At 38.5% G+C, this 23,635-nt stretch overlaps 1 protein-coding gene across 1 annotated transcript; it reads right to left on the bottom strand.

The window, feature by feature from the left end:
• Nucleotides 1–1,289: 1,289 nt before the first annotated feature.
• LOC113756375 (disease resistance protein RPM1-like) lies at nt 1,290–16,122 on the bottom strand. The gene is made up of 3 exons (XM_027300063.1): nt 15,891–16,122; nt 4,819–4,957; nt 1,290–4,005 (listed from the first exon to the last, which is right to left on the bottom strand). Exons 1-3 carry the CDS (start codon nt 16,120–16,122, stop codon nt 1,290–1,292), a joined length of 3,087 nt encoding a protein of 1,028 aa, XP_027155864.1.
• Between the last annotated feature and the right edge of the window lie 7,513 nt (nt 16,123–23,635).

Here is a 23,635-nt window from a genome sequence, read left to right as displayed (position 1 = left end):
CCCATTTTGACACCTCTAGACATAAGTCACCCTTTATTTGTTTAGTATTTTTTTTCTCTTACATACGCAGCTAAAAGTTGATGAGCTTCTTAAATCCTATTTTTATGCTCCTAAAAAATTGGCAAACCTTTAGAAATAAATCAAAATTGGGATCAGACCCTTTTGTTATCTAAAGAAAAACAGGCAATCTAGTGAAAAGAAGATTGTCATTCTCAAATTTCGCACAATGCTATATGCATTGCAATCTTTATGCAGACTTATGGCCAAATTGATTCCTGTACTTAGTTATCATTGAGCTCATGATCTCGCAAGCGCTTATTTGGGGAGGTAGGTAAGAATGCTACATTTGCCGAAGTTAAAATTAAAGAAAAACAGTTTAAAAATACATTAACAAAATGCAGCATATGAACAAGATGATGATGCAATGCACCATACTACACGTAGTGGAGAAGATAGAAAACTTCAGAAACTTCTCAGAAAAATAGAAGAAGAAGAGAAAGTAGGAATGGCAACGGGGCGGGGTTGGGGCGGGGGACCCCTCCCCCACCCCCCCGCCCCGTTGCCTATTAATTCCCCCTGACCCCCACTCCGTCCCCCGCCTCCCGCCCCCTCGTTCCGCCCCGCCTTGCCCCGCTTCTCCCGCGGGGTTAATAAAATTTTATTATATAATTTTATTATAGTTAAATTTTAATAAATAATCAAGTACTAAATATATCAACACATCACCAAATTATTATTCATTGTAATTTTACAATTGAAACTCATAAAAATAATGAAACAGAAGTTATTTGAATACAATCCAATATGATGAAATAAATATAACTAAAATAGTCAAGTTTTCACTTTTAGTACAAATACAATCACTAATTCATTATTGTGTTTGTACTTTTTTTGAGAAAAAAGTGTTATTCTATTAAGTGTAATTAGAAATTTAGTATAAATGTATTAGTAAATTTAGTATAACTAATTAATAAATTCTATTAGTAGACATGTATAATTATTCATATAATTGATAATATCAATTATATTACATAAACTAATATACATTATATAATACATCTAACTAATAATATCATTATCATAAGTTTATAACTGTAATTAATTTACTTATTATAGATAATTATATTTATTTTTTTTTGCGACTGGTGGCGGGCGGGGGACCCCCGGCCCCGACAGCCCCCCGCGGGCCGGCGCTGCCTGCGGTTGCCATCCCTAAGAGAAAGCATATCGTCAACAAACAGGGAGGAAAGAAACCAAAGAGAAAGGAAAGCCACGGGATGCTGCTAGTGCTAGGCAAGGATTGTTTTCTTCTTCTTCTTCCCCCATAGCCGGCGGATTCTCCATTTCCCATCATCGGCATAGAAACCAATGACAATTTCAGGAATGTGTGCTATTCTTCTGTAATCTTCACTTTCTTCCTCCTGATTCTCGACCTTTTCCATCAGTCGAGAACTCATCTCATACAAACCCAGCTCTTGAAGATGGCTTAAGTGCTGAATACCCCAAGGTAAGTCCTCTAGTAATGGAAGCTGTCTCAGAATTAGTCTTTGGAGATTTGGGCACGCACCCTCCTCGATTGTCATCCTTCTCAACCCTTCCATTTTCCATAGCCACAACAGTTTCAGTTTTAGGAACCCTCCAGCCTTGAAACACAACCTTTCTCCCTGGTAAGATCCACAGAAAGTAATTTGACCCAAATTGGGCAAATGTTGGAGGAATTCAAGCGGATCCTCCTCAGGCCTTAAGCCGCTCCAGTACAAATCTATTCTTACCAAGTTTTGAAGATGAGTTATCCATGCTGGCATCGTTTCTAAGCGGCCATGCACAAGTAGCACACGAAGAGATTGAAGAAACGAACAAGAAGTAGAAGAAGAAAGGAAATGTTGATGATGATTTAGATCAATTATCTCAGAATCATCACCTATTCCAACTGAAGCAACACTTAATTGCCGAAGGCTGGTGAGGTTGACAAGGGAGGAGCAGAGCTCCTTTCCATCTTCTCTTCTCAACTGTGTAATATATAGGTCTCTTAATTGGATCAATTTTCCTATCTCTTTAACTATTACAGACCCACTACTTGCATCTATGGTGTTTAATGTTTGTAGAGCGAGAAGCCCTCCCAATTTTGACGGACCTTTAAACCCATAATATCCACAATCATCATCTGAAGGATCAACTGCTGCGACTACTATGAGATGCCGAAGCTTTTGCAACTTTAGGATTTCCACGGGCAATTCCCTAACTCCAGTGTTCCCCAAATTCAGATATTCCAAATGTTGAAGCTTTCCAATGGCTTTTGGGACTCTTTCCACTTTTGTACCATATAGGCTCAGATATGTGAGATGCAACAAGTTGAAAATCTCAGTTGGTGTTTCCGCTATCTTTTCACCTTTCAAATCCAAAACCTTTAGCAACTTACTGCTCCTTAAAACTTCACATAAGAAAGTTTTGGATAGTAATGGGTTGGTGGAACTAACTGTGATGAATGATCGAAGGTGTTTAAAGGAATAAAATTGTCTTTGTTGGTGATGTTGGATGTTGCTACTGTTACTACTACTATGGACTACTAGACGGCGTACCTTCTCAGATGGCCACGTCATTGGTTGTCCAGTAGTAATTGTCACCATGTTTTGTTCCCTTGACTTGATGAGAATAACTTCTCTCAATAGGTCATGGATTCGACACGTGAGGGGTGATCCTTCATAAAACACTTGAGTCACTTGAATTAGGCTTCTACTGATGAGTTCACCGAGATAGCCCCAGGCTACATCTTCAATACGCATTCCTTCTCTCCATTCTATAAATCTTTCAGCAATCCATAATAGAACCAGCATTCTGCATTCTATTAGATAATCCTCCGGATAAATGCTTAAATACAGCAGACAGGGTTTGAGATGCGAAGGCAGATCATTGTAACTCAGAGAAAGTATCCTTTTAACTCTCTCTAACTTACCGGTGCCTTCTAATTCACCCCCAAGACTGTGTTGAACGATCTCCCATTCATCTATTCTGCTCACGTCCTTTGAAGCCAAGAGCCCACTGATCGCCAGAATTGCCAAAGGCAAACCATCACATTTATCCAATACGGCTTTTGCAACATCCATTAGGTGGGCGCGGCAACGATTTCCTTTAAAGATCTTGTTACGAAATAGGGTCCATGAATCTTCAATTGATAGTGGCTCCATTTTGTAGACATAATCCTGAGATTCTGTGCAAGAGGCAGAGGCAACATCGGCTTTTCGTGTTGTTAGTATGGCACGATTGCCGTAGTTACCCTCAGGCAGTGCAAATTTGATTGCATTCCAAAATTCCACGTCCCACACGTCATCAAACACAATTGCATACCTTCCAGCTTGTTGAAGAAAATCTTTGACAAATTCTTTCAACTCAATGGTAGATATAGACTCGATGAATTGTGGGACTGATTTGTTCAATTCCTTGTGCAACTGCCAAATCAAGTCTCTCAGGAGCTTTGGAAAGTCGCATGTTTGAGAGACGGTAACCCAGGCACGAACTGGGAAATTCTTTCTAACATCTGGATCTTCATGGACCTTTTTGACTAGGGTTGTTTTCCCTAGTCCAGCCATACCAACCACTGAAATAACTTTGAGTTGGTGATCGTGGCCCTCGAGAAGCTTAGAAATCAGATGTTGTTTGGGCTGGTCAATGCCAACCAATTTTGCTTCCTCCACTAGAAGTGCATCATCCCTGCTATAGCGCCATGAGTTGGTCATGGTTGACGATCCAGCGACACGGTCGTCGATGCCAAATTCAACTTGGTATCTCTGACGTCCTTCTGAAATATTTTTTATCCTGGACTTTATGCTTTGAATTTCACTGGCAACCTGATGACGAGCTCGCAAGCTCTTAATGGCTTTGAGAATTCTCTGAAGAGAGCCACAGAATCCATGATGTCGGTAGCCAGCAAAGCGAAGTACAAATTCATCGAGAACATCTTCAATGTCATAAGCAGTTTCGCGCACTTGCTTGATCCATTCTTGGAGCCTGGGATTAGATGTGTCAAAATGGGTGACTTGGACGGATTTGAATTAGGTAAAATGAGTAATGGGTATAACTAAGTCAATTCATTTATACCCATTTAATTAGATCGGTATAAATGAATAAGTTAAAAAATGAATTAGGTAACCCAATTACCCATTTATAACCCATTTATTTTAACTTTTTCTATACTCATTTAAATTCTTTTTTGCAAACTAAGTTATCAATTTATACCGCTCTTTGTACCCATTATTAGTTTTAAATATTTACTTATAATACTCAATACGTCTAATTACCAATTTTTTTCATTGATACTTTATGTCGCAAAATTACATATTATTTAGTAATTGAATAATAAGAATATAAAAATTTGAACTAAGTACTATAAAAATTAATATAAAAACTTAATCCAAAAATTTTGAACCCCTAACATTTTTTTCATATATAAATTTAAAATTTCATTTTAGAAAGATAAGAAAAGAGGTTAAAACTTATCATAAATTGGTAATGCTGAAAAATGAGTAAATTAACAAACTAAGAGAAAATAAAATAATAAGATAAACCAACAAATAATAATAATAATAAAATAAAAGTAGTTAACATCATGACAAAATGAAAAATCTGAAAAAAATGGGTGGGGGAAGAGAATTCTAAATAGGTTAATTGGGTTTGATGGGTTAACCAATAATATCCATTTATTAAATAGATATTATTGGATAACTCATTTATATCCATATAAAAAAATTAAGATACCATACCCATCTATTCATAGGCGTGTATGAGTAAATTTAGTTAAGTGGATTGGTTTGCCACCCATACCTGGAATCATCATCTTCTTTTGCTTCAGCCACTTTGAGGAAAGCTTTCATATGGCCCAACTCATCCTTGATGAGTTCGACCTCTTCTCGAAGCCCTCCCAGTAGGCTTCCCTCCTGTCGGAGTAAGGTTGCGAGACGATCTGAAACAAAAGAGACAACAGTTTCTGCCATTTTATAGTTTTTTGTTATTTTTTTTTCAAGAAGAAGAAGAAGGAGGCAGGGTTTTAGCTTCTTTTTATATGGTTGAGTAAAAGAATGGTTTTAACTTCATATATTTTTTGGTGCCTGAGAAGGATTTATTACATAGGAAGGAAGACCCTGGTGGGGATCAGGTTGATTCCATCGGAAGTAATGCTCTTTTTCTACCTTCCTTGTTCCCCATGGTTTGGAATTTGTCGAAAGAAAGTTGAAATGATTTATTCTTTCTTCACTTTCGAAAATTAGTATCATAGTGAGAGCTGAAGCACCACTTTAGGAATAAATCAGCCCTTACGAGTAAGAAAAGAGATAAACAAACATGGCTTTATTCTTCTTGTCCTTTTTATTCTTACGTCAAGTCTTAGCTATATCATCTTCAAAGGCTTTCAAATAAAAGAAGCACATTCTCAGTGGGTCTCTATTATTCCCATCAATGACATTGCTGGTAACTTGTGCCAGAATAATGCTGTTTTTTTTTTTGGGTCAAGAGTAATGTTGCTTATGATCTTTGATGTGCAAATCTTCATTTGACCAGAAATAAAACTAATCCGGTTCAATATTCTGTGTCACTGTCACCCCACAATAAAGGAGAAACTAGTTATGGTCTCTGAAAACTTTTTTAAACTTTTCATAGTCCAGTCAGACTTGACAAGATTGATAGTGGGGCAAAGTTAATTTAATTGTTTGGTCCCTTCTAAAGAGTTTTGTAAGTTTGTCCATGCTCAGAGGAATTCGAACTAGTCTGCTCTGAAACATCCAATGGATGAATGCTATTCCTTTTTGGGGTTTAATTCTGCCTCTCTTTATTCACTAGAAAAAGAGAGAACAAATGGAGGGCTTGAATTGATCTGAGCAATCGTTTTATTGACTGTAGAATGTGCATCAGCAAATCTGAGATGAATGTTGGAACCAAGTCTTCCTTTCTATATTGTACTACAAAAGTACAAGGAAACAGATTCAGTAGCACGTTGTTTGTCTTTTGTGTCTTTTCAGTATTGTCATTTCGTCTCACAACATTTGCTGCAAGACAAGTTTGCAATGAATCAGGCTAACCAAAAATATATATTTTGGAATTAAAGGGAGAGAATATACTTCATAAAAAGCAAGAATTTTTCTTCTTACAGTAAATCAGGCTTAACTGTGCTATTATTAAGAACCTCCAGTTAATGTTAGCCAAGAATTATTCATGATTTACCATCTTCCTGCAATAACTTATTCCGTAGGGTAGATAGAATCAACCTGAAATGTTATATTCTTTCTTCAGTATTGCAAAAGAGTATCATTTAAGGTTGAAGCACCACTTTCTTCAATACTGCAAATGAGTACTAATTACCTCATGGGAAATAATAATATAGATAAAGATGGCTTCATTCTTCGTCTTCTCTTTATTCTTACTTCACCTCTTCTGTTATCCTCTTTGATTGAGTTCCAAGAAAAGAATATACTTTCTTGATTAGTCTCTATTATTTTGCGTGACATTGCTTATACCGGGTGCCAAGTGTTGTTGCTTATGATATTTCATATGCATAAATTTTCATTTTCACCAGAAAGAACATTATTGGAAGTGAGAACTAATAGGAATTTGAAGCAACTTAATTCAAAAAAATAAACTAATCCATACTTCAAAAAATCCAGTTCAGTTTCTATGTTGCTCCAAGATAATGGAGAAAATAATTATGGGTCGTCGAAACAATTATTGTAAGTGAGAACTAACAGGAAATTGAAGCAACTTAATTCAAAAAATAAAACTAATCCGTGCTTCCAAAAATCCAGTTCAATTTCTGTGTTGCCCCAACATAAAGGAGAAAATAATTATGGGCTGTCGAAACAATTATGGTTTGTAACTTAAGCGAGGAAAGGAGCCCTCTTGATTCAGATGGAACTTTAATAAGTAACATCCATTATCAGGATTTAAATAATCTTGTTAAAAGGGTTTTCCATTGGTAACCAACTGGCAATAGGATCACCCATATCTAGATATTCTAAATTCTGAAGCTCTCCAATGCATTTGGGATTGTTTTTAACTTTTGCTCTTCTTCATTTGGGATTTCTTTAAAATGCGCAGCTCCAAAAATCCAAAACCTCAATCAACTTACCTGATAAGAGAGCAGATTTTGGATAGTGACTCCATGGACCAATCTATTATCTGTTACAATATTAAAAGTTCAATGACTATTGGCATCATATGTTATAAGCACTTTTTTATCTTAGTTTTTGTTGTACCCATATCACCCTTATCTTTTAATTAGAGTTATTACATTTTAATTTTGGTAGTAATTAAAAATATGAAACATTTAAAATGATTAAACCTCAATAATAATGGTAATTAAAATGAAAAAACTCCCTATTAAAACTATTTAGTGACCCTTGTACTCCATCTTCAATTCTTATATGTGTCAAAGTTTCTTATCCAAAACAATTTCCTACTTGAAATTATGTGACCAATTGCATTAGCCACAATTTTGAGATCATAAAAAATTTTAGTATCAAAAAAATAGATGCTCTTCGAACAAAAGAGAAATATATAAGAAGAAAAGAGTCCATATTCATTTGAAGAATCTTGATATGAATATCGTGTGACAGATATATAATTATGTGCTTTTTATCGGTATAAAGAAATACTAAGAGAAAAGAACAAATAAAAGAATCCAACTATTTCTATCAATTGAATGTCAGAAGACAACTAAGATAATTAAGCACTATAGATCATTTACATTCTTTATTAACCTCAATAACACTTCAAAAAATGTAAATATTCCAAATTCAATAATACACCTCACATTATTCAATTCAAATTCACAAAAAGAAATAAAAGTTCAACTAGAAAGATATAACGTAGAATAAGTAAATGTTCATGCGAAATTAGATATTAGCACAGGTCATATATTTTATTCTTAAATAATTATTCATTCTAATTGTACAATTGCATTTCATTTGTCTTAACAAGGAAAAATTAACATTCACAATGTTATGGCAAATAACATTCAAAATGTTTATACAAATTTTTCATTTGTTAAAATTTATTGATTTCATTAGAAACTTAACCATGGATTTTATTTTTAAGTAAAAAAAGGCAAGTCTAGACTCTGATTGGTTAGTGAGTAAGCTTTCCAAGGGGTAAAAAAAGGGGTGAGTGTGGTAAAAATAATTAGAATGACAAAATCTAACAAGGCAATTTATTTACTTTAATACCCTTTCAGAAATTGATTTTATGGTTTAAGTCTTTACTTTGCTAATAATTAGGGTAAATTACTTGCAACACTTGTGGTTTCATCTATTACCAAATGGCCCCCCAACGTGTCAAAAAATCCACTTCATCCCCCTCTGATTTTCTATAAAGTGAAAATTACCTATGTAACGTCGTTAGTTGAAATACTAATAGTGCCCTTATTTAAATGCTAAATTAATTGACGGCATAATCACTTTGTTCAAAAATATAGGGAGATTAATTATATGAATAAATGTAAAAATCACAGGGAGTAAAATGGATATTTATACAAATCATAAGGGGGTTATATAAATATTAAAATTTTATCACACGCGTTTTAAAGCAATTTTGGTACAAATGCTGTAAACGATTATGTATTCCGTCCATTTTTCAATTTACATAAAATTACATAGGTGTCGTGTGGCTACTTTAAAATCTTAAGGGGATCATCTTTTTTTTTTTTAAGTGTAAGGTGGAGGACTCGAACCCGAGACCTCTTGCTTACACTCCCTCCCAACTTACTCTCAAAGACCGTATTCCGCCAACACCCCCCTTGTCACTGTGAACTTGAAAAGAAATAATTACTCACAGTCCCTGTGGATTCGACCCTACTTACCACTATCTACAGAAATTAACTTTAGTTAAGCAGGTTTTTATTATTGCACAGGCTGACAACCTGTCAATTTTTGGCGCCGTTGCCGGGGACTGGTGCCAGATTAATTTGTTTCTTTTTGAGTTCATCTTGTTTTTATTTTATTTTTTTATTTTATTTTTCTCTTATTTTTTTTTATAGTTTATGGCTTCTAACACTTCATACTTTGGTGATATACTGGATTTTGTTTCCGGGAAAGGCGATGAGACTAGTTTTTTCGCTAAGTCTGCATACTCAGAGGCACTAAACTCTATTAGAGAAATAATGGTTGTTGCAACCTGTAAAATTTGTTATGCCAGGGATCATTCAACCGGTATGTGCCCCGAATATCAAGATACTCTGAGTGTCCCATTCAATAATTATGGAGATTTTTCACCCTGGTCTCAAACGTGGTATAACCCTAATCCAAACGGGTATGATCAAGGATGGTGGGATAACTCGATTATAATTATACAACGGTGCCAATGAATTTTCAGCAGTATGAGTCTCAAGAATCGTCATCTATGTCAGGTATGTCTCTTGAAGAAATAGTTGAACCAATAGCTACTAATACATACAAATTCCAACAGGAGACACAAATGAGGAATAAGATGATGAAGGATGCAATGAATTATCTGGCAGATCAACTATGTCTATTGACATCCAGAATAAATCGATTGGTTTCTCAAATGGAAGAATTGCCCTCGAAAACCATTATTGATCTAGAAGAAAATGAGAGTGCAATTTGCTTGACTGGTGATGAGGAGCTGCAAGAGTGTCAAAATGAGAAATCTATAGATGCAGTTGAAAAAGAAGCCGAAAAGGAAGAAATGGAACCCCAACCGCAACCCATTCAAGTGAACGAATCCAGTGAACAATCTCCGAATTGATAGGGTGTTAATTGTTGATTATTTTATTATTAATTTCCCCCTTTTCCTTGCCAAATATTGTTTTAATTAGTAATATTTATTTATATTTGGTATTTGGATCTCATTTCAGGAATGGAGCAGAAAATTACAAAAATGAGGGACTTTTTGGAGATAATTGAGATTTCAAACAACCGGGCCCACATGGTGCTACAAAGAGATTGCATTTCCTTTGCTGATTAGGAGATTGGAGTCCTACAAGTACTAGGAAACAAAACAAGAAGGAAAGCCTCGGTTGGTGCAGGAAGCTTTGGGAGGACTTTTGCTCTCAATTTTAGCGGGGACCACGAATATGAAGTATAAGTCATCTTTTGGACTTTCACATGAGAAACAAACGTACAGATGATGGTCTTATCTTTTCCTTATCATCCGAGAGACCAACAGGGGAGAGAAGTAGTCATTTGTTTAGAAGAGGGAACTTGGGTCTTTCAGGGGGAGCTCTTATCGAGGGCCTTTATCAATAGTTTTAGTTGAGACTTTTAGGATAGTTTTTTAGTTTTTTTCTTTTCTTAGCTCTTTCGCATGGTTGTTCTCCATTAATGGAGGACTAACCTCTTAATTCTAGTCAAGGGGACAACTGAAGACTTGGTTCAACAATTACTGTGAGATCGAAATTATTTTAATCGCTTCCTCATTTATTGGTATTTATGTGTTTCCTGTTTTTAATTGTTATAGTCCTTATGTATGATTGATTAGTGCGCAATAATTAATTATTCATATAGGCTATTTTGCTAAATAGAGGTAATTGAATCCGTAATTGTTCGTTATCTCTATCTTAGTAGCAACTGGCGTAATTGGGTTTATGTCAGGGGAGCATATGATCTAGTTTAAACAAACCCTCGTAGCGTGTTTGTTGGTTAGGATTGGGCCTTTCTAATTATTAATGCAATCTAGAAATTAAATCCTACGGTCGTACCTAGGGTTATTTTTGGGTTAGAGAAATAGCTAACGGTCGTACCTTAGCTATCGAGAAATTAAGGAAGGGTTGGTTGTTTATCGCGTGCATGACAACTATAACTAATCTATTACTAAATGTTGGAATTATTTCTGCATCAATGATCAGTGCATGAACCATTTCTGAAGTGTACCCTTGGCTAGAGTTTTCCCTTAATTATTTCTCTTAATCAATTATTTTCTGCAGTTAATTTATTTAGTTAGCATTTAATCCAAAACCCCCCATACTTTGGAACTCTAGAAGAAACAAATTATCCCCAATCCCTGTGGATTCGACCCTACTCACCGCTATATACAAAATCTGTATTTTTCTCGAGTAGGTATTTATTATTGTACAGGTTCGGCACCTGTCAATTTTTGGCGCCGTTGCCGGGGACTGGTGTCAGATTAATTTGTTTCTTTTTGAGTTCACCTTGTTTTCATTTTTAATTTATTTTTCTCTTATTTTTTTTATTATATATATTTATGGCTTCTAACACTCCGTATTTTGGTGATATACTGGATTTTGTTTCCGGGGAAGGCGATGAGACTAGTTTTTTTGCTAAGTTTGCATATTCAGAGGCACTAAACTCTATTAGAGAAAGAATGGCTGCTGCAACCTGTAAAATTTGTTATGCCAGGGATCATTCAACCGGTATGTGCCCCGAATATCAAGATAATCTGAGTGTCCCCCTCAATAATTATGGAGATTTTTCACCCTGGTCTCAAACGTGGTATAACCCTAATCCAAACGGGTATGATCAAGAATGGTGGGATAACTCCAGTTATAATTATACAACAGGGCCAATGAATTTTCAGCAGTATGAGTCTCAAGAATCATCATCTATGTCAGGTATGTCTCTTGAAGAAATAGTTGAATCATTAGCTACTAATACATATCAATTCCAACAGGAGACACGAATGAGAAATGAGATGATGAAGGATGCAATGAGTAATCTGGAAGATCAAATATGTCTATTGACATCCAGAATAAATCGATTGGCTTCTCAATTTGAAGAATTGTCCTCGAAAACCATTGTTGATTTTGAAGAAAATGAGAGTGCAATTTGCTTGACTAGTGATGAGGAGATGCAAGAGTGTCAAAATGAGAGCTCTACAGATGCAGTTGAAAAAGAAGCCGAAAATGAAGAAATGGAACCCCAACCGCAACCCATTCAAGTGAAAGAATCCAGTGAAGAATCATCAAATGTGGTGACACCACCTCCATTCCCTGACTCGCATTCTCTTAACTCTTACTCTATAATTTCTGTTGATGAGATTGATTTTGTTATACCGGAAGTTCTTGAGTCTCATGGCAGGAATGAATTAAGAGTAGCTATGGTCAAATATCTTGAACCGTCGAATGCTCTTGATGGAGGAGTGGATGAAGAATTGCGATCAATGCTTGATTATTTGGCGCCATCAACTAGTCCATGGAAGACCGTAGCTCGTGTGCTCAAAGATTACTCCATCTATGAGGGTTACCAGGATCACATTGAAAATGAAGCATTGAAGCAAGCTACAAGATTTTATCCTCCGTGAACAAGCATAGCATGTCTAGCCAAAGACATTAAAGAAAGGCGCTTTTTGGGAGGCAACCCAATTGTTGATTTTGTTATTTTTGTGTTCAATTTCTTAAATATGTCATTTTTCACTTGGGTACTAATCACTCTTGATGTTTCCTCACTATGACCAGAATAGGTAATCTTGGCGTGCCCACGCGAGGAGGGCACGCGTTAAGCGTCTAAATTCAAATCTCATGGTCAGTGGACGTTGTACAATCTTGGCGTGCCCACGCGGTGTTTGACGACCCAAAACAAAAAAAAAAAAATTCAAAATTTCACATTGAGAAAATTCAAAAACTCAAAACAAAAAAACATTTTTTTCTTTTTTTTCTTCAAAAATTCAAATTTTGAAAATTTAAATTCGGAAAAAAATTTTGAAAAAACATTGAAAAAAAAAACCCCAAAATCTATTTTTTTTCTTTTCCCTTTTCTTTTTCTTTCTTTCTTTCTCTTTTTCTTTCTTTCTTTCCTTTCCTTTTCTCCTTTGATAGGGTGTTAATTGTTGGTTATTTTATTATTAATTTCCCCTTTGTCCTTGCCAAATATTGTTTTAATTATTAATATTTACTTATATTTGGTATTTGGATTTAATTTCAGGGAATGGAACAGAAACTACAAAAAAGGAAGGACTTTCTGAGCAATTTACTGCACACATGGGAGTCTTCTGCAAGGCTCACTCAACGTGGCCCACAAGAGAGGAAACAAATGGATTTCCCTTTGGCCCTTATGGAGCTGATGAAGAAAGGGTTATGAGAGCCCTAGGAACCGAGGAAACAAAAAGAAAATTGAGCCGCAGCTTGTGGATTTTTTTTCCTTGGCTTTCAATTTTGGTGGGGACCACGGAGTAGGAAGCATTATGTCATTGTTCCCTTTGGCTTTAAAAAGAAAAACGTAGAGAAGGTTTTGGGGATGAATACTTTTTATCCTTAGTTCTTATCGAAGCTTTAGGATAGTTTTAGTTTTTTCGTTTCTTTCTTGGCTCTTTTGATGGCCTGGACCTCAGTGGAATTACTTGAAGATTTTCTCATGAGGCGTGGCTAAGTTTGTCTAGTCAAGAACAACGGAGGATTTGGTTCTACTAAATTTGTGAGATCGAATTAGTTTTTATTTATTCCCATTATTCACTGGTATTTGTCTGTCTTCTGCTTTATGTTCATATGGTTGTTTTATTATTCGATTATCCAGGGCCCGGATTCTAGATTAATTCAATAACCTGAAGCCAATTAGGGTAGTTAAATCCGTAATTGTTTAATTATTCTAAACTGGTGGCAACTGGCATGATTGGGTTTGTGTCAGGGAGATAGACAGGCTAACTTAAAGAGACCCTCGTAGCGTGTTGATTGGTTAGAATTAGGCTCTTCTAATTATTCATGCAATTAGGGAATTGAACTTCTATGGTCGTACCTAGGGTTATTTCCTGATTAGAGAAATAGTCAACGGTCGTACCTTGGCTATCGACAAATTGAGGAAGAGTTGGTTGTTTATCGCGTGTATGACAACTATAACTAATTTATCAGATAGTAACTGGAATAATCCTTGCATCTGTGATCGAATTAAGTGAACCATCTCCGAAGTTGTCTCTTGGCTAGAGTTCGTCCATTATTATTTTTATTGTGATAATTAGTTATTTGAGTTGTAGTTATTTTATTTTAATTAATTTATTCCAAGTAATTTAGTTACTATCATTTTCAAAACCCCCCATATCTGGAACTTGAGAAGAAATTAAATTATCCCCAATCCCTGTGGATTCGACCCTGCTTACCGCTATATACAGAATTTGTATTTTATTTAAGCAGGTATTTATTATTGCACAGGTTTGACGCCTGTCAATTTTTGGCGCCGTTGCCGGGGACTGGTGCCAGATTAATTTGTTTCTTTTTGAGTTCATCTTGTTTTTATTTTTTATTTTTTATTTATTTTTCTCTTATTTTTTTTATTGTAGTTTATGGCTTCTAACACTCCGTATTTTGGTGATAGACTGGATTTTGTTTCCGGGGAAGGCGATGAGACTAGTTTTTTTGCTAAGTTTGCATATTCAGAGGCAGTAAACTCTATTAGAGAAAGAATGGCTGCTGCAACCTGTAAAATTTGTTATGCCAGGGATCATTCGACCGGTATGTGCCCCGAATATCAAGATAATCTGAGTGTCCCAGTCAATAATTATGGAGATTTTTCACCATGGTCTCAAACGTGGTATAACCCTAATCCAAACGGGTATGATCAAGGATGGTGGGATAACTCCAGTTATAATTATACAACAGGGCCACTAGATTTTCAACAGCTAGAGTCTCAAGAACCGTCATCCATGTCAGGTATGTCTCTTGAAGAAATGGTTGAATTAATAGCTACTAACACATATCAAATTCAACAGGAGGTACATCAACTTCAACAGGAGACACAAAAGATGAGTGAAGAGATGAAAGAAGCAAGGCTTGAATGGGCATTTAAAACGAGCAAATTGATTTCTCCAGTTTATGAAGAATTGTCCTCACCGACTATTATCGACCATGAGGAAGATGAGAGTGCAATTATTCTGACAAATGACATGGTACTGCAAGAGTCTCGAGAAGAAGAATCTAAAGATGTAGTTGAAAAGAAAGTTGAAGAGCAAGAATTGAGACCCCAACATCAAATGGTTCAAGTGAATGAATCCAGTGAACTATCTCCAAATGCGGTGACATCTCCTCCATTCCTTGATCAATATTTTCCTGACTCTTATTCTTTAATTCCTGTTAGTGAGATTGATTTTATTATACCAGACGATTTTGAATTTCATGCCAGGAATAAATTAAGAGTCATGATGGCAAAATATTTCGAACCAATAAGTGCTCTTGATGGAGGAGTGAGTGAAGATTTAAGATCATCACTTGTTTGTTTGGTGCCATTTACTAGTCCATGGAAGCCCGTAGCTCGTGTGCTCAAGAATTACTCTATTTACGAGGGCTATCAGGATTACATAGAAGATGAAGCACTGAAACGAGTCACAAGATTTTATCCTCCATGAATACACATGAAAATGTCTAGCCAAAGACATTAAAGAAAGGCGCTACTTGGGAGGCAACCCAAGACTATTTGTTTCAGTTTTCATGCATTTTTGAAGTTTTAGTTAGGTGTTGGTAGCAATTAATAGTTTGATGTTTGGTGACAGGGAATTGGCATTTAGGCGTGCCCACGCCAGGTGGTCACGTCTGGGGAAAAGGGTTGGAAGGCGAGAATTTGCGGACTCTAAGGAAGTTAGACGTGCCCACGCCAGGTGGTCACGCCTGAGGGAAAAAAATTTTCATCAGTTCTTATCGTTTACAAAAAAAAAAAAAAAAAAAAAAATTTAAATTTAAATTTAAAAAAAAAAATTAAAAAAGTTTAAAAAAATTTTTTTTTTTGTTTCACCGTAGCTTAGATTTTCAAAGTATAAAAAAAAAAAAAACAATTTCTCTTTCTTTTTCTTTTTCTTTCTTTCTTTCTTCTTCTTCTTTCTTTTTTCTTTCTTCCTTCTCCCATGCTCTCTCTCTGTTGTCCGAATCCCTTTTGCCACCGCCCACTCGCGCCGCCCGCCTCACTCACGCCGCCACCTCGCGTCTCGCGCAAAGGACCAGCCAGCCATCCACTTCGCACCTCGCCGACCCTCGATGCTTCCACTCCAGGGCGCTCGCCGCTGCTGAAGCTCCATCGCCATCGCCGCTGCCACCCGAAGCTCGCGACGCAGCAGCCCACGGCTGAGCCCACATCTCCCCTGTCCGCCGCAGCCCGCATCCACGAGGAGCAGCCGCCGCCAGCGTCGACGACCACCACCATCCACTTCGCCCCTCTCACCAGCTCCCTGACTGCCATCGCCGCTCGCCGCCATCTCCCTCGCGCGCAGCTCCTGAGCTCGCGCAGCCTCCAGCACTCAGACGCCGCAAGTCCCCTCCGCTGCCCAGCGCGCGGAAGCTCCAGCACCAGCAGCCAGGCTGCTCGCCGTCGTGTGCGCGGGGCCGCCAGCCGCAGTTCCAGCTCCTTAGCTCCACCGTGTGCGGATCCGGAGCCTCCTTCACCAGCCAAGCTCAGCAAGTAGCCGCAGCAGCAGCCGGGCGCCCTTTTGCGTTTAAGCCACTCGCGTGAGGTCCACGCACGTCGCCTCTGCCCCTCCACTGTACCTGTTGTTGTGGCCGAAACACCTCCGGTGATATCTCTCTCTCATTTACTGTCACTAATTAGCTGAGGCCAGATTATTAGTTCTAATTAGCTGAGGACAGATTTTTGAATTGTTAGCTGAGGCCAGACATTTTTATGGTTGATTTGAGTGCTGTGATATCATCTGTGGTTGGTTGACACTATTTGTCCAATTTTGGGGTGGAATCTGAAGTAATTTGGGGAAAATTTCATTGTTTCCATGTTTAATTAGTTTTTGAGTGAAGTTTTTATGTGTTTATCTACTTAATTGATTTTTGGGCTGTTTAGTTTCTATTTGTTCAATTGTTGGTGTTTGGAGCTGTGTTCGGAGACCCCTATTGCACCCTTAGTTGAGTAATTTTCTGGGTTGGTTTGTTGAATTAGTATTGCCATTGGTTGACTCTAAGTACCTTGTTTGGGGAGTATTCGGTTTTGTGATTTCAATTGCTAAGCTCATTGGAGCACTTGCCGAGATTTTGAGTTGCATGATTTCTGCATTGACTAATATTCGGACCACCACTGCTTATTGTTTGTAATAGCTGCTTTGTTGAGACTTTCGCCTAGTCCTTAGGTGCCTGAAGTTTCCATTTTCTTGATTGGGGTGGCCGTTTATGTTGCTTCATTATCTGTGGGATGCACCAGTGGTACTGGTTGGGGTATTATAACTACATTTGTTGCCACTTGGTTCTAGTTGGTGGGCTACTTGATCGAAAACTGCCAAACATTTTGATTTAGTTGTAGTCCAAAATTTGAACTACTATTGCTGGTTTTGACGGTTTCTTGGCTCATTTGCTAATTTCGGTTGGTTGAGTTGTGTAATTTCTTATCCAATTGGAACCATTTGGACAGATTTTGGGTGGGCAATTTTTGTCGCTCTCTGTTGATCTTTGGGAGGCATTTCTGACCGTATTCTACGTATTCAAATTGGTTGAATTCACTGCTTTGTCGAGGTTATTTTTGGTATCACTTGAGTTCTACTTTGCTGATTTCTGTCTTGCGTCCCTTGAAATGCCTTTGGTTGGGTATTTTCTTCATTTGTTTGTTGAATTGGAAGGCTACTGTGCCACTTCCATTGCTTATTGCTGTTGGTGGCGTCTAATTGACTTGCTGGAGTATTTTACCTATTGATTTCAATTGCTAAATCTTTAGGGCATTTGTTGGGATTTTGGGTGGCTATGAGTCCATTTGCTGAAATTCGTTGCTTTGTTTAATCAGTCGCATTGCTCCTAGTTTGCTTGAGTGAAATTGGTTGGACGTCCTTTGCCTGTGGAGTTTAACTGTTACATTGTTTGGAGTGGTTTTCTGGTACTGATTGACTTGTTGGGTTTAAATTGCTCAGGGATTTAAATTGCTAATTTGGTGAGCCATTTATTATGCACTACCCTTTTGAATTGGGAGATACCTGTGCTTATTGGGTTGATTGTTGACTTCATTAGAGGATATGGATTTCTACTGATCTGCATTTACTTGTTCCTCTATATGTTGGCAATTTTGTTTCTATTGATTGGGTTACTTGTTAGCGGCAATAGTGAGATCAAGGTTCTCTTCTAGGCCCCGCCAACCCAACCCAACCCAACTCCAACCCAACTCAACCATTCCCCGCCTCACTCACTGCTGTGGCCCCGCCATGGTCCCCGTGATTTCAGGGAAGTACCGTTGCTCTTTTGCTTACTATTATTGTTTATTTATCACATTGAGGGCAATGTGTGAATTAGGTGTGGGGGGATCAGTTGGGGTGCTAGTATTTTTGTTTTTAGTTTCTAGAGGTTTTTCCTTTGTTTTAGTTTGATATTTATCTCCTTTTTCGTTTGTTTTCTTTTCTTTTCTTTTTCTAGTGGTCAGTCTTCATATGAATATCAAGTTTGATACTAGATTGTTGTCTCTAATTCTGCTATTGCCAAATTTTAGTAATAAAAGGATATCAAGTTGATGTGGTTGAGTTCAGGAACATCTCTTTGGTGAATATCAATACTTGCTTAACTTTTCCAATTTTTGGTTAACTTTTCTAGGCATGGGGAATGATTGTTGGCATTCTTCATGTGAATTGGTCCAATTATTAATTTTAGTTCTCCATGTTTGGAAATTTGAGGCTGGCTGCTGTTATTTTTGTGATATTTTCTAGTTATTGTGGTTTGTTATCATAAATAAGAGGTGACTGTACTCCGCTAGTTGTTACTACTGAGTAACCGGGGATCTTCACCTAAAGTGTCGATTCTCGCGTCAAAAGGTAGTAGTTACTATGAGTGCGTGGTCACGTGGCGATAGAAGCTGAGTAACCGGGCTCCTTCATCTGGCCAATGTTGGAGTTCGCGTCAAAAGGCTCAAATGGCTAGCGACTAAGTCTTTTGTTATTATCAAAAAAAAAGAGAAAAAAAAAGGGAAAAATAAAATAAAGATTGTGTTAGTATGTGAATAAGTCAGCTTTCCGGTTTGTGATCTTAATGTCGAGATTTTGGTTAGTAGTTGGGCCATTTGCTGAGCAACCATTCCTTTTCCTTAGATTAGTTTGCTTTAAATTGGAGGAGTTGGTGGTTGAGAAGCTAACCGGAGTGGTTTTTCTTGGATCTTAACTGTGATGCTTGATATATGATTTTCTTGGTGTCTTGGCAATACGGTAGTTGGAGCAATAGTCATTGTCGAATTTTTGGTATTCAATTGATGTTCCCATGCTTGAGGGCAAGCATGATTTAGGTATGGGGGAAATTGATAGGGTGTTAATTGTTGGTTATTTTATTATTAATTTCCCCTTTGTCCTTGCCAAATATTGTTTTAATTATTAATATTTACTTATATTTGGTATTTGGATTTAATTTCAGGGAATGGAACAGAAACTACAAAAAAGGAAGGACTTTCTGAGCAATTTACTGCACACATGGGAGTCTTCTGCAAGGCTCACTCAACGTGGCCCACAAGAGAGGAACAAATGGATTTCCCTTTGGCCCTTATGGAGCTGATGAAGAAAGGGTTATGAGAGCCCTAGGAACCGAGGAAACAAAAAGAAAATTGAGCCGCAGCTTGTGATTTTTTTTCCTTGGCTTTCAATTTTGGTGGGGACCACGGAGTAGGAAGCATTATGTCATTGTTCCCTTTGGCTTTAAAAAGAAAAACGTAGAGAAGGTTTTGGGGATGAATACTTTTTATCCTTAGTTTTATCGAAGCTTTAGGATAGTTTTAGTTTTTTCGTTTCTTTCTTGGCTCTTTTGATGGCCTGGACCTCAGTGGAATTACTTGAAGATTTTCTCATGAGGCGTGGCTAAGTTTGTCTAGTCAAGAACAACGGAGGATTTGGTTCTACTAAATTTGTGAGATCGAATTAGTTTTTATTTATTCCCATTATTCACTGGTATTTGTCTGTCTTCTGCTTTATGTTCATATGGTTGTTTTATTATTCGATTATCCAGGGCCCGGATTCTAGATTAATTCAATAACCTGAAGCCAATTAGGGTAGTTAAATCCGTAATTGTTTAATTATTCTAAACTGGTGGCAACTGGCATGATTGGGTTTGTGTCAGGGAGATAGGCAGGCTAACTTAAAGAGACCCTCGTAGCGTGTTGATTGGTTAGAATTAGGCTCTTCTAATTATTCATGCAATTAGGGAATTGAACTTCTATGGTCGTACCTAGGGTTATTTCCTGATTAGAGAAATAGTTAACGGTCGTACCTTGGCTATCGACAAATTGAGGAAGAGTTGGTTGTTTATCGCGTGTATGACAAATATAACTAATTTATCAGATAGTAACTGGAATAATCCTTGCATCTGTGATCGAATTAAGTGAACCATCTCCGAAATTGTCTCTTGGCTAGAGTTCGTCCATTATTATTTTTATTGTGATAATTAGTTATTTGAGTTGTAGTTATTTTATTTTAATTAATTTATTCCAAGTAATTTAGTTACTATCATTTTCAAAACCCCCCATATCTGGAACTTGAGAAGAAATTAAATTATCCCCAGTCCCTGTGGATTCGACCCTGCTTACCGCTATATATAGAATTTGTATTTTATTTAAGCAGGTATTTATTATTGCACAGGTTTGACGCCTGTCATCCTTCTTCTCCGCCGCTTCCCCTGTTTTTCCCCCTTTCCTTCTTTCTTTTCGCACGCTCCCGTCTTGCTCCTCGCGCTCTCCCTTCTCCCTTGTCACTCCGCCAGCGAGCAGCCTGAGTAGCCGCGACAGCCACCGCCGTCAATGACCCACGGGCGCGACACAGTCGCCGCGCTCCGTCGCGTGACAGTCGCCTCTGTCCGCCGCTCACCCACCTTGCAAGCCCAGCTCCACCGCTAGCCCTCTCGCCGCTTGTCCGCCCTCCTAGCCTCTCTCCACTTCACCCACAGCCCACAGCCATTCCTGCCAGCCACGCTCGCGCCAGTCGCCGCCGCCGCTACCTCCCAAAGCCACGGACGCACGCCATCCGCTGCCCGTTGCTCTGTCCAGCAGCCCCTTGCGCGCAACCCAGCTGCCACCGCCGCTGCTCCCCGCTGTTGCTCTGCACAAGCGCTGTTGAATTTTTGGCAGCCGCGCCTACCGCAGCTCCAGCCCAGGCGCTCCGCCGCTGCTCTGCGCGTACGCTGCGCTGCATCGTGCGCACAAGCAGGGGACCTTCACCAGCCCCCTGCGCTCTCTCACCTCTCTCTCCGCTGATGTTCTCCACCAGCTCTGCACCGCCAGCTCGTCTCCACCTTCAGCAGCTCTAAAGGCCGCCGCTGCTCCCCTGCCCACGGCCGTCCACCCACAGCTCGCTGAGCTCCTCCGTTCCAAGCTCCATCCCCGCCACCCCCATTCACCAGCGCCTTTGACCGCCGCCTGCCCACGCACCCTGCCACCTGCTCCAGCCACACGCGACAGTCTCTCCCTCAATCTCTCTCGCGTGCGACAGCCACCCATCGCACCCCTGGACAGCCACGCGCAGCCGAGCGCGCCTCCATAGCTGCCGTACGGTGCCGCCCATCCACACAATCCTCTTACTTCATGGATCATCGGTTTTTATTCCTCTCCTCTCCTCTTTGTTTTTTTTGGGCGTTACTTTGGCAATTTGTTTGCTGAACTCACTTGTGGTTCCTCTGCTGCATTTTTGCCTAATTAATTCTGTAATTGCCTTCTGTGGGTCTGTGTTGAGCTCTGGTCGGCTCCAGTTAGTCATTTGTCGGCTTACCTGTGACACACTGGCTTTTATTACGCTGATTGTTCCCATAAATTAAGTTGGTTGCTAAGTTGATTGTTTGGGATTTCTCAGTGAATTGAGTTTGCCGTTTGATTTAATTCTTCTCTGTGCGTACACCAGTGGTACTGGTTGTGGTAGTTTGCCTAACATTCATTCATTCTCTTTGGTTGGCTGCTTGATTGAAAGCTCAGAGCTTGTGACTAAGTTGTTATGGCCTATATTCTGACCTGCTCTTACTGGACTTGCTGAATTCTTGGGGGCATTTGTTGGGATTTTGGGTGGCTATGAGTCCATTTGCTGAAATTCGTTGCTTTGTTTAATCAGTCGCATTGCTCCTAGTTTGCTTGAGTGAAATTGGTTGGACGTCCTTTGCTTGTGGAGTTTAACTGTCACATTGTTTGGAGTGGTTTTCCGGTACTGATTGACTTGTTGGGTTTAAATTGCTCAGGGCTTTAAATTGCTAATTTGGTGAGCCATTTATTATGCACTACCCTTTTGAATTGGGAGATACCTGTGCTTATTGGGTTGATTGTTGACTTCATTAGAGGATATGGATTTCTACTGATCTGCATTTACTTGTTCCTCTATATGTTGGCAATTTTGTTTCTATTGATTGGGTTACTTGTTAGCGGCAATAGTGAGATCAAGGTTCTCTTCCAGGTCCAGAACCTCTTGACCTTAGCCTACTCCAACCCAACTCAACCATTCCCCGCCTCACTCACTGCTGTGGCCCCGCCATGGTCCCCGTGATTTCAGGGAAGTACCGTTGCTCTTTTGCTTACTATTATTGTTTATTTATCACATTGAGGGCAATGTGTGAATTAGGTATGGGGGGATCAGTTGGGGTGCTAGTATTTTTGTTTTTAGTTTCTAGGGGCTTTTCCTTTATTTTTAGTTAGTTTTTGCCTATCTTTCATTTATTTTCTTTTCTTTTTCTTTCTAGTGGTCAGTCCTTAAATGAATACCAAGTTTTGATACCGGATTGTTGTCTCTAATTCTGCTATTGCCAAGTTTTATTAATAAAAAGGTATCAAGTTGATGTGGTTGAGTTCAGGAACATCTCTTTGGTGAATATCAATAATTGCTTAACTTTTCCAATTTCTGGTTAACTTTTCTAGGTATAGGGAATGATTGTTGGCATTTTTCATGTGAATTGGTCCAATAATTAATTGTAGTTCTCCATGTTTGGAAATTTGAGGCTGGCTGCTGTTATTTTTGTGATTATTTTTAGTTATTGTGTATGTTATCATAAATAAGAGGTGACTGTACTCCGCTAGTGTTACTACTGAGTAACCGGGGATCTTCACCTAAAGTGTCGATTCTCGCGTCAAAAGGTAGTAGTTGCTATGAGTGCGTGGTCCCGTAGCGATTGGAGCTGAGTAACCGGGCTCCTCCATCTATCAAATGTTGGAGTTCGCGTCAAAAGGCTCTAAGGGCTATAGACTAAGTCTTTTGTTATTCAAAAACAAAAAAAAAAGGGGAAAAAATAAAATAAAGATTGTGTTAGTATGTGAATAAGTCAACTTGCCGGTTTGTGATCTTAATGTCGAGATTTTGGTTAATAGTTGGACCATTTGCTGATAAATGTGAGCAACCATTCCTTTTTCTTAGATTAGTTTGCTTTAAATTGGAGGAGTTGGTGGTTGGGAAGCTAACCGGAGTGGTCTTTCTTAGATCTTAACTGTGATGCGTGATATATGTTTTTCTGAGTATCTTGGCAATACGGTAGTTAGAGCGATAGCCATTGTCAAAATTTTGGTGTTCAATTGCTGCTCCCATGCTTGAGGGCAAGCATGATTCAGGTGTGGGGGGAATTGATAGGGTATAATTTGTTAGTATTTTTATTATTAATTTTCCCTTCTATCCCTGACAAATATTGTGTTAATTGCTGATATTTACTCATATTTGGTATTTGGAATCAATTTCAGGAATGAAGCAGAAAACTACCAAAAAGGAGGGACTTTGTTGATAAAATATGGAGACTTCTAAGTGGCTTCAATCCTTGGGCCCTTTGAATTGGTGGGCAGGGGACCACAAGCTAGTGAAA

The sequence above is a fragment of the Coffea eugenioides genome, unplaced genomic scaffold (assembly GCF_003713205.1).
Source record: "Coffea eugenioides isolate CCC68of unplaced genomic scaffold, Ceug_1.0 ScVebR1_223;HRSCAF=862, whole genome shotgun sequence".
Classification (NCBI taxonomy): domain Eukaryota; kingdom Viridiplantae; phylum Streptophyta; class Magnoliopsida; order Gentianales; family Rubiaceae; genus Coffea; species Coffea eugenioides.
Note: the sequence above shows the minus strand (reverse complement) of the source record. Positions and strands in the feature narration are given on the sequence as shown.